The sequence below is a fragment of the Euprymna scolopes genome, chromosome 11 (genome assembly GCF_053919585.1).
Source record: "Euprymna scolopes isolate OS-2025 chromosome 11, ASM5391958v1, whole genome shotgun sequence".
NCBI lineage: Eukaryota > Metazoa > Mollusca > Cephalopoda > Sepiida > Sepiolidae > Euprymna > Euprymna scolopes.
The window spans coordinates 15423803-15438802 of record NC_136492.1 but is presented as its reverse complement, the minus strand read 5'-3'; the positions used below and the strand labels follow the sequence as shown (position 1 = coordinate 15438802).

Sequence of the window (15000 nt, the reverse complement as noted above, 5' to 3'; positions counted from 1 at the left end):
CTATCTTTGTTTTATCGTTATTTCCATGGCAGGTGCTCGTTCGAGCTCCAATCTCTGGCCCATTTGCCAATCTTTCACGATCAACACCCGTCTAGCTGAAACCACTGTCAATAATTTTCCCCACTCTTTATCGATGCCTATATCAAAACGTAGATTCCATGAACAAAGCTTTTTCTTAGAACTGCACGCCTGTAGAACTCTCTACCGCTTGCCTGTTTCCCTCCTGACTTCAACATAGATGTCTTCAAGTCCAACATAAACAAATTCCTGACGAACCTCCCCCTTAAGTAATGAAACTTTATCAAATCTGCAATACTAATGAATACTGCAACACTATTCCATTGAGTACTGTACACAAAATAACCCTTATCCCCGAGTGGCTTCTGGGCCTTGATAAGTGGTGACCTCCATGTAAAAAAATCAAAAGAGGATTGAGTCTATAATAATACATATGCAATCTGCATGGATTGAAATACCATGTTTAAGCGTATTGTATGACCGGGTAACGCCAGACTGCAAGCTAGTATATATATAAAAGTGAGCATGCGTGCATGTGCGTATGAATACAGTTCCTAACCTATATACTTAATGAACTTAATGAACTTGAAATTAAGCATATATATATATATATATATATATATATATATATATATATATATATATATATACATATATTTATATAAAATGGGTTAATAAATTCCAACGAAAGAAAGATGTATATTTAAATATGGGAGTAGTCACCAACAATGTGTATTTTTTAACATTATTTTATTATTCCGTGTCTTGGTTTTTCATTGAGAATTATGTTTGGATCATTGTAATAATGTTTTTAAGTCATTGAAATCGTTTACGCGCGTTTCAGACGGTCTGTGATGCGTCCTCGTCAGAAATTATTTTCAAATGTGTAAAAATGGCGATTTTCGTAGTTAATTTGAAGTTTTTCCAAGGGGTGGAGGCTTGTAAGTGTTTATTATTCATTGGTATGCTGAATTTTTATTGCTTTTTTATTGGGCTTGTCCAGGGAGACGTTGACCTGGCTGTAGTCGCTATCTCTTTCTGCTAATGTTTTTTTTCTTTTCCTTTAGGGTGGGGTAGGGTGTGTGTGTGTGTGTGTGTGTGTGTGTGTGCGTGTGTTTATATATATATATATATATATATATATATATATATATATATATATATATATCCAAGTCATTTTTCTTTGTTCTCATCTATTTTTTTTCATTCCATATAATAAACTTTCTAGCAGTTTTTTAAGAGCATTAATTCATCTCTGAAGAGTTGTTTAGTGATCCTTCGCTAGTCAACGAATGAACGGAAAGCAAATTAGTTCACAATCATGATTTTTGTTTATTTTATTATTTATATAAAAATGTTGTTGACAATCATTGTATTTACGTGCCAATGCCTAGATACGTGTCTTTCACGTGTTTCATTGTAAAGATGTTAGATATCGACCATGATGAAATCCAACACCTCACCGAAGGCAAATATATATTATTACAAATTGCAACAAACAAACAAAATTAAGACGGTGAAGTAAGTCCAAATTAATACAGAAAAAAATCGAATGAAGGATGATAATTTATTATGACTATTTACGATACAAGTAGCCCCGTTGCAATACAAGTAGCCCCGTTGCAGCCAGATTGCTGCATACTGTGAAAGAATAACCGGTGGTCTAAACTGACCACCCTGGTCAAATCAGAGAAAGTCCTTTTTTTATTTTTTAATCAGACGGAGAAAAAAAAAGTAAACAAAAAAGTCTTGTATTTTTCAACCAATATTAATCGAAACCTTTTTACTTACTTTCTTTTTTATTTCTTGGTTGCAAATCAGAGAAAGTCCTTTTTTTTGTTTTGTTAATCAGATTGAGAAAATGGAAGTATTTTTTTTAAATAAAAAAAAACTTGTATTTTTCAATTAATCGTTGACTACTGCTGCTACTCTCACCGATTTAATGCCTCTCACAACCATTTTGCATAACGACTGCTGATGCTACTCCCACCAATTTAACTCCTGTCACCACTACTATTTTTGTTTCTGCTGATACTCCCACCGATTTAACTCCTATCACCACTACTACTTTGCATTTTTTTGCATTTATTTTGCATTTTCATAACCAACTAAACTAATAACACTATCTAAATACCACTAAAACATCTGCTGGGTCATAAGCTTCATTTTGGTACCTAAATTGCCTGGGTGGGTTGCCTGTAGGCTGACTTAAACCGTGTCACACACACTCCCACAGGAAGTACAGAAATTTATTATAGGAATTTAGAATAAGATAAAGATCACTAGAGATTAGAAGAGTCTATTTCATGCCAGAAACTATTGGATGGCCAAATACGAAACCAAAAGTACTAGAGTTCATATATATATATATATATATATATATATATATATATATATATATATATATAAATTAGTCTATTATTCACATCCCAAGAAGCCAAACATGCTATGGGTCTTTTCAGACGAAAAGAACTTCTGCCAAGACCAGGTGCGCAACAGCTGGAACAAACGCTACACAACATGCTATCTATCGATCGAAGTTATGACAACAGGACCATTGCCAGCACTCTCAAAATGCATCACAAATAACAGGAACGGCCACGGTTATGGTCTTTGGTTTGGTTTCAAGTGAGGGGCACATCATTTCACCTCACATCTTCAAAGTCAGCTTGAAAGTCAACACCATTGTACCTAGATGTCCTGAAGAGTGTTATGATCCCCTGGTGTAATCAATTGGCCCCGGTTGTAGTAGCAGGATTTGGTGCCGGTCCACAAATTCAAAGAGATCCAGGTTTTGTTTCAGAAGGAGTTCCCTGTCTTCGTATTCTTCTCTCACTAGCTCCACTCCTCTCCCGACTTGAATCGGCTGGATTACTTCGTTTGGTCATACGCCGAGAACATCATCAACATGACCTGCCACAACACCAAAGTAAGCCTAATCGCTGCCATCTACCGATTATTCGCCGAGCTCCCGCCGGCGCTTGTGGAAAAGGCATATTCCCAGTTCCGGACCTGTATCGAGGAGATGATTGAGGCTGAAGAGGTTACATTGAATAGATGTCAGCTCTACTACTTAATCAAGTTACTTGGATGGATTTTTTAAATGAAGGTTTTAAAATAAAGATGTAGTTTGGTTTGCTTTAAGGGCAACAAATCTATCGTTCTGCCCTCTCTAATGATATCATAAAAAGAACTGAAAGGGAGAAGGTTACTAAATACCAAAGTGTTATACAAGGCATAAAAAAAACCCTGCAATATTTAGAAGATCGTATTATTCCAATAATTATAGGAGCAGCCATGTTCACGGAGAAGAATTTCAAAAATAACCCGGTGAATAAATTCGGTGAACCAAGTGCAAACAATTCCGATTAAAGGAATCATGATAATTCCAAAACTATCTCTAGGTTGAAGTTTCTTAAATAGCAGCTAAATGTCTGGCGTCCGGTAGGACCCCTCTATCTCAAGAAAAACAAAAACAAAAACAAAAACAAAACCCCCAAAACACACACCCAACCACACATCTCTGGAGATAGTTTGACTGGCTACCACACACTATCCTTGAGTATCTAAGGTCTTTCTGTACAGGAGTTTGCCAGGACAATCTGTCATGAGGATACTCTTCTTTACAAATAAACCATGATTAAAGGAAAATCATATACAGCACAAAGAAAATCTCCTCAGTTTGGCCGACCTATATTAAGTGTTCTTGTACCACATACGTTCAGGTTTTAACTTACTTCCGAAAATGCCTGTAACGACTAATAATAGAGACATAACGTATAGAATTTTGTACATATCACTTTTTTGGAAATTGATTTTCGTAACAATCGATCTGTGGAGACAGATCAACTTGACAGACCAACGAACATCTGGGAACATGAACCACCACCGATAACATCAAACGGAAAAGTTACAGTGTTCCATGACAAAGACATACAGGCGGCAGATGCATAAAAGCAAGACCATCAAGCCAGATATTGTAATATGGAACAAGCCAGAAAGAACTACGTTCATTATCAATGTTACTGTCCCAAATGATTTTGGCCTTAATAGAGCTGAACGGGGAAAAATAACAAAATATCAGGCCATAAAAAATGATCTAAAAACGACATGGTCTCTGAAAGAAATAAACATCATAGCGGTTGTGATAGGAACAACTGGCTTAATAAAAAAGAATCTCCAGAAATACTTAGCAATGCCTGCGAGACCAAGCTGTAACGAAATACAAATAGCAGCCATAATGGGAACAGCGTTTATTCTTAAAAGAGCCCTAGGATATAAATTTAAATCATAACGGAATCAAGTGTTAGCCCTAGAAGGGATTAACCCCTTGATCTCTTAAAACTAACTGAAGTAAAATAATAAACAACAATAAAATAAAGTTTGAATGCCTACTTGCCATTATCCCCAAGTATCAAAGGTCTATCTGTACAGGAGTTTGTCAGGACAACACAACACGAGGATATTTTCCCCTACAAATAAACCCTGACTAAATATTAAAACTTACATAGTATTGGCGGCCCAAATAAGATCTCCTTGGTGTAGCTAACTCACATTGGCTTTTACGAAAAACGATGCATATTCTCCAAGTGATGTTACCTCGATTAACAGCACAAAACTGGATACTCTACCAGACTAGAAAAATTCTTGTCCTGGAATCCAGTAAGACCAAAAGACTAAAAAGAAAACTTATATATACTATAACATACTTAAATGGTTGATTAGGAAGAGGAAAATTATGTTCTCTAGTGCACTACAAACCCAGTGTCTGAGATGTAAAGGAGAGCTTTGATGGAATATTTGAATATCTATGTATCTTATCTAGAGATCAAGTGTTAGCCTCAGTAAGGGGTGCCCTTGGTTTCTGAGAACTTGGACTGCTTGTGTGCATATGCCGAGAAAGTGATCTATGAACTGTAATTATTTCATGTGTCACGCTTACATCCGGGTCGTTAAATTGTTATGTACTTCCATTTCTTGTCATAAATGATTTTACCAAGAATTCTTCATAAGTTTTGGTTTTGGTTTCGATTATAGCTGATGGCACTCCAGTAATCTATTTTTTTTATAAATAATTTTATCAAGAATTCTTCATACGTTTTGGCTTCGGATTCGATTATGACTGAAGGAACTCAAGTTATATATATATATATATATATATATATATATATATATATATATATATATATATATGTATGTATATATATGTATGTATATATATGTATGTATATATATGTATGTATATATATGTATGTATATATATATATATATATATATATATATATATATATATATATATATATATATATATATATATATATTCTTAAATTAGCCCAGCCTTGATAGTCGTGTTTTAAATTTCTTCCATTTCTTTTTTCTACACACATCTTATCTTTCTTTTAATTTGAACTCATTCCCTTTACCTTGTACCTATTTGTGAATTATTCCACGGATTTCTGCCTTTTGGATTACTTTGGACCATCTTCCAATTACCTTTTTATCCTTCACCAAAACTATCACTTCACGTGAAATCACCTTTTTCTTCACTATACTCCTTCTGTTTCACTATTTGTTACGAAGTAAGATCTATGACTTACTTGTAGTTTCATTAAATACTTTTGCAAGCAAAATCCGATCCCGCATTTTACTAAATCCTACCCTTTGATGAAAAGGAAAGTATTTCTTCGAAACTCCGCGGATTAAGGACTGTCCACTTATTTTGTGCTTCCTTTTTAAAATTAAATATATTTTTAACTCTTTTTCAAAGTGTTTTTTAACGTTTTATTAACTACTTGTTCACATATATATATATATATATATATATATATATATATATATATATATATATATATATATATATATATATATGAGGCTTTATTTCGGTTTCGATTCAAGCTAAAGCACCTGTCATATGGATATATATTTGTTTTTATTTTTGAAATCGCAACTTTATAATATATAAAAATCGATAGAACATTAACTCTATAATAATATATTATTATACGAAATTATATTATACGAAATCTGCAAGAATTAAAATATCATATTTAAGCGTACTTTATCACCGGGCTTAGATGAATACTTTTGCAGTTTTAACAAAAAAGCTACAATCATATCAGGACGTTTCCATTTATACTAAACATCCACAGAATGCCAACATCAATATCTTACATATGAATGAGTCCCCTGTGGAATTTCTACAGGTCCCGCTAGTATGATTGTCCGACGTCAAAACTGTTGACACGTGCTTATGAATCGATATATTTTGTCAAGGTAGACATCATTATGACGTCGTCATAACGATTAACTATAGGGTAAATAATATTACTACATGTGGTGATATTTCTTTTTGTTTATAACGTAAACATGCGTTGCACATCCTGTTTACGTGGTGCATACGAATGGCAGACGTTGTAGATGATAAAAGGAAGGGGGTGGGGACATAAGTATTAGAAAATCATATGCACAGCCACACATTGCTAATCATTCCAGTTATTATAGGAGCAACATAGAAAAAAAAATTTTTTTTCAAAAAACTATCCGGCAAACATACCTGGTGAACCAAGTGCAAAAGAGATCCAAACAATTGCACTTAAAGGGACGGTCAGAATCTTAGAAACATCTCTGATGTATATCTGAGTTAATATCTGAGTTAGCGGGTGAATGTTTGCTATCCGGTAGGATGCTCCGTCCCCAGCTTGAACAAAAAGAATATTAACACTCTCAGCAACATGAATATATATAGGTGTGCACGGAAATATATTTTTGGAGGGTAAAACGTGGACCTTAGATTTACTCTTGTTTCTCCTCTCTTTTGCGCTTTATTCCTCTCATTCCATAAACCGTCCTGGATATGACCTTAAACTATATCCAGTGGTGAGGCCTCCAGCTTGCTGGCTTTGGGGGAGTGTGAAGCCACCCTTTAATTGCCATTGCTCCCAGGTCCACTCTGACCCGGAGTCGTAGTACCTGTTAGGGTCCTAAGTATGGGTTAAATAGGAGGCGACTTGAAAACAACAAATATATTCTATTAAAAAAATTTTTTTTTTCTTCAAAATCTTTGGATTCTGCATTAAATAACCCGAAAAGGGTTGATATGCCGTAAAAGAAAAGAAAAGAAAAAAGTCATTCCATAAACGATGTCTCTGACAAAGGGTGAACAATTGGAGGGGTTGATTGCAAAACGCGATAAACGCCACTTTCAGAATTACATGGTACTGCATTTCAAAACCCAACCACATCTTTTTTTTTTACTGAATACGATGCAACAACAACAACAACAACAACAACAACAACAACAACAACAACAACAATAATAATAATCTGTAAGTTCCCTATTCATCCCCTATCTCCTCCCCATTCTCTCCCATTACCCAATCACCTCCTCCCCATAAAAGAATGATGCCAAATAGCCGAGAAGGGTCAAGGATGATGGAAAGACTGAGGAGAGAGCACTGACCAGACCTCCGCTGGACAAGTGCAAAGAGAAGTGGGACCTTTGGGAGGCTTATTGCCACTCAAATTCCATTAGAGAACATTAGTCGCTACCAGCGATAATAATGATGATAAGCGGCTGTTGCGATAAAGCAAATTCTTTTGCAAATGTTATCGAAAGAGGTGGAGAGTACTGGAAATCTTGGGAGACTTGTTGTCACTCAGCTTCCAGGAAACACCACAGTGTTTTCAAGGAGAAATCTTTGATGACCTATGTGAAAGCTCCTTGTGCGTCATAATAATCTGGACACAGAAATGGCTACAAATGCGCGACACTAAGAAACATCACATGGAATCATGAAAACTGAAACCATTTAATTGTAGTATACCGCCCCCTTTTTCTTGTGATTGTTCGCATAAACGGGCACCACACCAAATAATGAGGGTCAAGGGGAATGGAAAGACTGAGGAGAGAAAGCACTAGCCACACCGCTACTGGATGAGTGCAAAGAAAACCGGGACCTTGGGGAGGCTTATTGCTAGCCGAATTCCAGCGAAGACCAATGGTCGCCGTCAACGAGAAGTCAATGGTAAGCGGTTGTTGTGATAACGCAGTCTTTTGCAAAAGTTATCGAAAGAGGTGGAGAGTACTGGAAATCGTGGGAGACTTGTTGTCAGTCAGACTCCAGGGAACACCACAAATTGTTCCCAAAGCGCAATCTTTGATGATGACTTGTGTGACTACAGAAATAAATGACGCAGTCATATGTATGACAAGTACGCATAATATGCATACGTAAATGCATTCGTATACACACGCGTGCGCATAATATGCGGCGCTTTGTGAGTGATGGTTAATGGTTGATGGCTGATGTAGACATGAAAATAAAAAAAAAAAACGGAAAACTTTTCTGTCTTGAAAACTTGAAAAGAAGTAGATAACAATCTAAATTGTTTAACTTTACATGAGAATGTCCCTTTCTCATGCCCCACCCCCTTTGGGCAGATGGGGAGGGGGAGAGTAGGATGATGCTCGTTGGCCTGAGGAGACGATAGAATGCAAAAACACGAAACTGGTTTTCCGTTGCCATTTTTCTTTCCTTTTTTTTTTCGTTTTTTACCGCTCTTTGATTCATGCTCATCAAAGAAATTATATCCAAACAAAGACATTAACACTACCTCCGCCCGCCTGAACACCACTACCGACAACATCAGTAGCAGAACTAATAATAAAAAGACAAACCTATAAAGAACACCAAAACCTAAAACCATCCACAAGCATTAAAAAGAACAATACCACCACAAAAAGTAACACACACACACACACACACACACACACATATATATATACTTAGGGGGTTAGAACAAGAGTCTAAAGAGCAGAGTATATTTTAATGTATTAGTAAATTCATTAATAAATTTAAAAGAAAAGAAAACAGTGTTCGTTGTAATGTAGATATATTTTTGCTGATGAGGAGACTTTGTTTCAAAAAAACTATATGGTAAAATTATTGTCCAAGACTCATTGTCTATCACAATAAAAACATCGTTTCCGAAACGATCGTACAATTTATTGATTTTGTTTGTTCTTCCGTATGAAACCGATTTTTAATTTTTAATTTTAATTATAAATTACCAATCATCTTACTTGATATATATATATATATATATATATATATATATATATATATGTATATAAAAGTGAAAGTGTCTGTGTGTGTCTGTGTACATTTCCCTACGCAATAACTCTGTCAATTTTTAGTCTACAGACTCAAAATTGGATATACAGGGTACTGAGATTTGGGAAAATCTTTGGGATCGGTTTTCAGCCAGAAATGTGGCTATTAAGAGGTCAAAGTTCAACAATTTGACCTTTGAGAACTCTACCAAACTCCTCCGACAATTTTCGGTCTAAACACTTTAACTTTTCAATATAGATTCCCTGGACATAGATCTAGCTTAATAACTTGATTTGAGCTCAAAACAATAAATTTTAAGGGGTCATAATAGTGGTCAAATTGAAAAAAAATGACCATTTTTTTTTTTTTGTTCAGCATACACCTCCAAACACCCGGGCAACGCCAGGAACCCATTCCAGTATATCTATAAAAGTGAACGTGTCAGTCTGTCTGTCTGTATGTCTGTGTACATATTCTTTCGAAATAACTCTATCAATTTTTAGTCTACAGACTTGAAATTTGATATACAGGGTACTGAGATTTGGGAAAATCGATGTGATCGGTTTTCGGCCAGAAATTTGCTGTTAAGGGGTCAAAGTTCAACGATTTGACCTTTGAGAACTCTACCAAACTCCTCCGACAGTTTGGGGGCTAAACACTTGAACTTTTAAATATAGGTTCCTTGGACATGGATCTAACTTAATAACTTGATTTGAGCCCAAAACAGTAAATGGTAAGGGGTCATAATAGGGGTCAAATTTTAAAAAAATTGCCAGTTTTTTTTTTGCTCAGCATACATCTTCAAACACCCGGACAACGCCGGGCACCCATGCTAGTATATCTATAAAAGTGAACGTGTCTGTGTGTGTGTCTGTCTGTCTGTCTGTCTGCCGGTCTGTCTGTGTGTCTTTGTACATTTTGCTTCGAAATAACTCTGTTAATTTTAAGTCTACAGACTCGAAATTTGATATACAGGGTACTGAGATTTGGGAAAATCTTTGGGATCGGTTTCAACCAGAAATTTGGCTGTTAAGGGGTTAAAGTTCAACGATTTTACCTTTGAGAACTCTACCAAACTCCTCCGACAATTTTGGGTTTAAAGACTTGAAATTTTAGATGTAGGTTCCTTGGATATGGATCTAACTTAATAACTTGATTTGAGCCCAAATAAATTTCATATTGAATCTTGTACCTTTATTTTTAAAGCCTATAGTAAAAACATTTTGTTTAACAATTTTCATGCCTTGGATGAAATGCGTTTCTAACCTGTATATATATATATATATATATATATATATATATATATATATATATATATATATATATATATATATATATGCGGCACAATCAAGTTGACACATCGGTTCTCGCCAGATCACCGATCTTAAGTAACGTTGAGACTGCTCAGTACCTTATGGGTGACCTTTAGGGAAGGCTAGGTGCCGAATGATAGAAATTTCCAGGTTGGTATATGAAAGCGCGTTAATTCACTGGGAGATGGACTTACAGTCTAGAAGCTGGAAACTCTGGTGTAAATATTTGCGGTCTACTTTATACTCTGTCCAGTGGCATTCATCTGCACCGACAAAGGTTAGCAGTAATATCGAAAGATGGTTGGTTCTACACAAAGCCTTCACCACTATAAACAAATCATCTGTGTGGATTTCCGAGCAACTTGGTTGTTATGGCGGAAGCTCATACGTTAAAATCGACGAGAGTCCAATATATATATATATATATATATATATATATATATATATATATATATATATATATATATATATATATTCACTACACCGATGAAGACTAAAGGATCGGTCGAAAATTATGTACCTGTAAAAAAAGTGTGTGTCATAATAGAAGGCAAAGTTAAAAAAATTGACGTTTTTTTTTTTCTCAACATATACCTCCAAACACCCGGGCAACGTCGGGCTCCCATGCTAGTATATATATATATATATATATATATATATATATATATATATATATATATATATATATATATATATATATAGTAATAAGTATGCAATAAGAGCTAAGTACGTCCCAGGACAGAGTACTGTTTCCACATCTGCTACTCGATATACTCTATCCTGCCTTGATAGAGGTCAAAACCGGCTTCGTAGCCTACTAAGAGAAAAACACTCGTCTAGCTGAAACCACTGTCAATAATTTCCCCCACTCTTTATCTCTGCCTAGACCTAAACATGGATTCTACAAACAAAGCATCTTTCTTCGGACTACGCGCCTGTCGAACTTTGTTTCGTTTGCCTGCTTTCCAGCTGACTACAATGTGGTCACATTCAACTCTAACGTAAACAAGTTCTTGATGAACCGTCCGCTTAAGTAATTCAATTTACCAAATTGCCACTATTAACGGTTACTACGCTATTGTCCAAATGACTACCGTACACTTATTATGGCCAAAGAATGATGTGTACTTCTCTAAAATAATTTTGCTAACACAATTTTTCTTTATAATACAAGTATGTTTGCCGTGATTATTACGAACCTGCAAAAACTATAAATCCGCAAGCACTAAAAGCTACAGCTGACAAACACACCAGTGCCAGAACCACAAACATCACTTATGTCTAATCCTTTGTGATCGAAGCCGTGGGAACGTTGTATTTCAGAGCTATACAATCTGAAATTCCTGATCCTGTCAAAGCCACCGTCCTCTGGTTGTCTTTTTTTTTTTTTACATAAAAGTCACCACTTATCAAGGCCCGGAAGCCACTCGGGGATAAGGTACAATATCAATGATAAATATAAGTGTACTGTAATCAATAGAATAATATCGTAGTAATCGCTAGTAATGGAGATTTTATAGTGTTTTACTTAAGGGGACGGTTCATCAGAAATTTGTTTATGTTGGACTTGAAGACATTCAAGTTGTAGTAAGGTGGGAAACAGGCAAACGGAAGAGAGTTCCACTGGCGTGCACTTCTAAGAAAGAAGCTTTGTCCATGAAATATACGTTTTGGTTTTGGCACAGTAAAAGAGTGGGGAAAAGTTTTGGCAGTGGTTTCAGCTAGATGGGTGTTTATCGTGCAAGATTGTCGAGGGGGGACCAAGGATTGAAGTTCAGACGAGCACTTGCCATGGAAGTAACGGTAAAACAAAGATAGGCTCGCAACGTCTCTTCTGTGAGAGAGAGGTTGCAGGGGAGAGACTGAACGTCTGGTAAGCAAGGGTATGGAATTAGAATAGCAACGCCTTTTCTATGCAATTTGTGCAATTTCTTAGTAAGAAAAAAAGGGGGGGGGGAGAAAATTAAAATCAAAGTCGTCAGGAGATAGGCATAAAATTGAGGACCAGATTCATTTTTAGCCCGGCCATCAATTTAATGTTCTTTTCATGGGTTAGCATGCAAACGCTGAATCTACAGAGGGAAAAGGCAGAAGGAAGTTACACCAGAATGCGTCGTTCTATGGTCGTCTCTGCTTGAACGTGTAGCAATCAATAACGTTCCAGGCACAGAACCGTGAGTAAATGGAGTGAACATGACGTACAGCGGTTATTCACCGAAGAAAGGAGTTATGTAAAAAAGGGAACATTCAAAGAAAACAGGGCAATAAAAATATAAAATTGTCTACCAAAAAGTTGCTGGACTGAAGGAGTTAATCAAAAATCCTCTTACAATTTGATTTTATTGTTTGTATTGAACTATGTAGCACATTATTACTTACTGTGTATGTATTAGTACATATTTATTTTATTTGGGCCAGTTTTATATTTAAAATACAATGGACGCTATTTTCATGGACGCGTTAATAAACTCGTATTGTTATTAGTTTATCCGTCCAAAAAAACTATTTTTCTGCTATCCAGAAAGATATCAGCTTTATCAACACATATAATAACGGTACATATTTGTTGGTATAATATATTTTCGTTCCGTAAAATTTCCACGCTTCCTGTGAGTCTATATAATATTTTGCTTGTGTATTTCTTAGTTCGTACGTTACGCTTTCTGTAATTGGATATTAAAAAACGAGCCTATATCAAGGGGACATAACTCTTATATTCTTGTAGTATAATAATGTTTTAATGGAAAGAAAGATTACTCTGCGTAATAAGGAGAGGAAAAAGTGGAATTTTAGTTAACGTTCGTCAACCTCGTTGCCAGATTCGTCTTTTTAAAGCACAAATGGAGATTTTTGCATTTCTGAAACAGTTTGGCCCTCGAAAATTTTCTGCCCTAAAAACTAATTGTTTCGGCTAACCAGAAAAATATCAGGTTATATAAAAGCATATTTGTACATTAGATATATTTCTCATTCAGTGGAATTTCCACGGGTCCCGCTAGTATATAGCATCATGAGTAGTTTTATATATCTTTTAGTTGCATCAGGTGTTCAAAAGAAGATTAACAGAGTGTCGTAGACTTACCTGTGATTATGACAGTGGGGAAACGTGACGGCGTCGCTACATAACTCTCTAACAGAAAGTTTTGTAATAAGTTAATATCCAATCGTTTCGTCACATCCGGTAGAGATCGGAGAGCCTTGAATTTGGCATCGTTGGCATTTCGTGCCGTCTCCCGATGCTTAAGTGATTTTTCCCCGTAAGGGTATATAATAGCTTCAGTGTTTCCCAATGTCGCATATTCCTGAAAAGACAAAATAATAATAATAATAATAATAATAATAATAATAATAATATTAATAATAATAATAATAATAATAATAATAATAATAATAATAATAATAATAATAAATATTAAAATAAAATCCGTACTGTACTTTAGGGTAATTGAGCCAAATCCGGTGGTAATTACACTAACTAAAAAAAAAAAGAAAGAAAAAAAAAAGTGCTCTTTATATGCGTGATTACCAAAAAAGCACTTCTACCTAGTAGCACAATTACCCCCGACTGAAAGTACGGTATGAAATACGTTTACAAGCCAAATTAAAACGCAATATTATGTAAAATAAGCAAATACTTATTTGTTCAAAATTAATATTTCGACGATATACGCCATCATCAGAATTTTATATATTTTACTTTTATTTCCTCGCCCTGGTGGTAAATAGAAATATAAAGTTAGTATAGAATCTGCGTATTTTTCTTCAGCATTTTCTAATACCGGAAGATTACGCTTGGCGCGCGTGGTCTGAAAGTAAAAGCTGCGTTTTTCGTGATATATAAATATTTTTTTTTATTTTACATAAAATTGCGTTATAATTTGGCTAATAAACATATTTCATATATATTTTATTTAAAATTTTAAACAACGCTTATATCACGGAAAACACAGGTTTGACTTTCATATCACGCGCGTCAAGAGGAATCTTCCGGCATTAGAAAATATAACCACCATCTCCATTGTATTTTGAATATAAAACTGACCCAAATAAAATAAATAAATATGTACTAATACATACACAGTAAGTAATAATGTGCTACATAGTGCAATAAACGAATTCTATGCTAACTTTATTCTTCTATTTACTATCATAAGAGATAAAGAAAAAAAGGAAAAAAGAAAATATATAAAATTCTGATGATGGCGTATATCGTCGAAATATTAATTTTAAACAAATAAATATTTATTTATTTTGCATAATATTCCGTTGTATTTTGACTTATAAACGTATTTCACTTTGACTATATATATATAGTGATTATATATATATATATATATATATATATATAATGATTATGATTGTGAACGATAACTTAGCAGTTAGCAACTTGAAACAACTTGAAAATGTGGATATTGCTGCTTTTTCCTTTTTTTATGTTTACTTGCCCCCCCCCCAACGAGAGCCGAGTTAAACATGAGGTCGGTTTTTATGTGAAGGGAAAACCAGCTCCCCAAAAGTAACAAAAATAAAAAAAATGCATTAGTCATGAAGGATTT

General features: G+C 34.9%; 1 protein-coding gene across 1 annotated transcript in view; it reads right to left on the bottom strand.

The window, feature by feature from the left end:
• Positions 1–15000, bottom strand: part of LOC145287767 (uncharacterized) — a 232398-nt gene that overhangs the window by 126732 nt on the left and 90666 nt on the right. The window contains exon 2 of the mRNA XM_080135589.1: positions 13527–13746. Coding sequence (XP_079991715.1) covers positions 13527–13746 — 220 coding nt within the window. The remainder of the gene's footprint in view (positions 1–13526; positions 13747–15000) is intronic.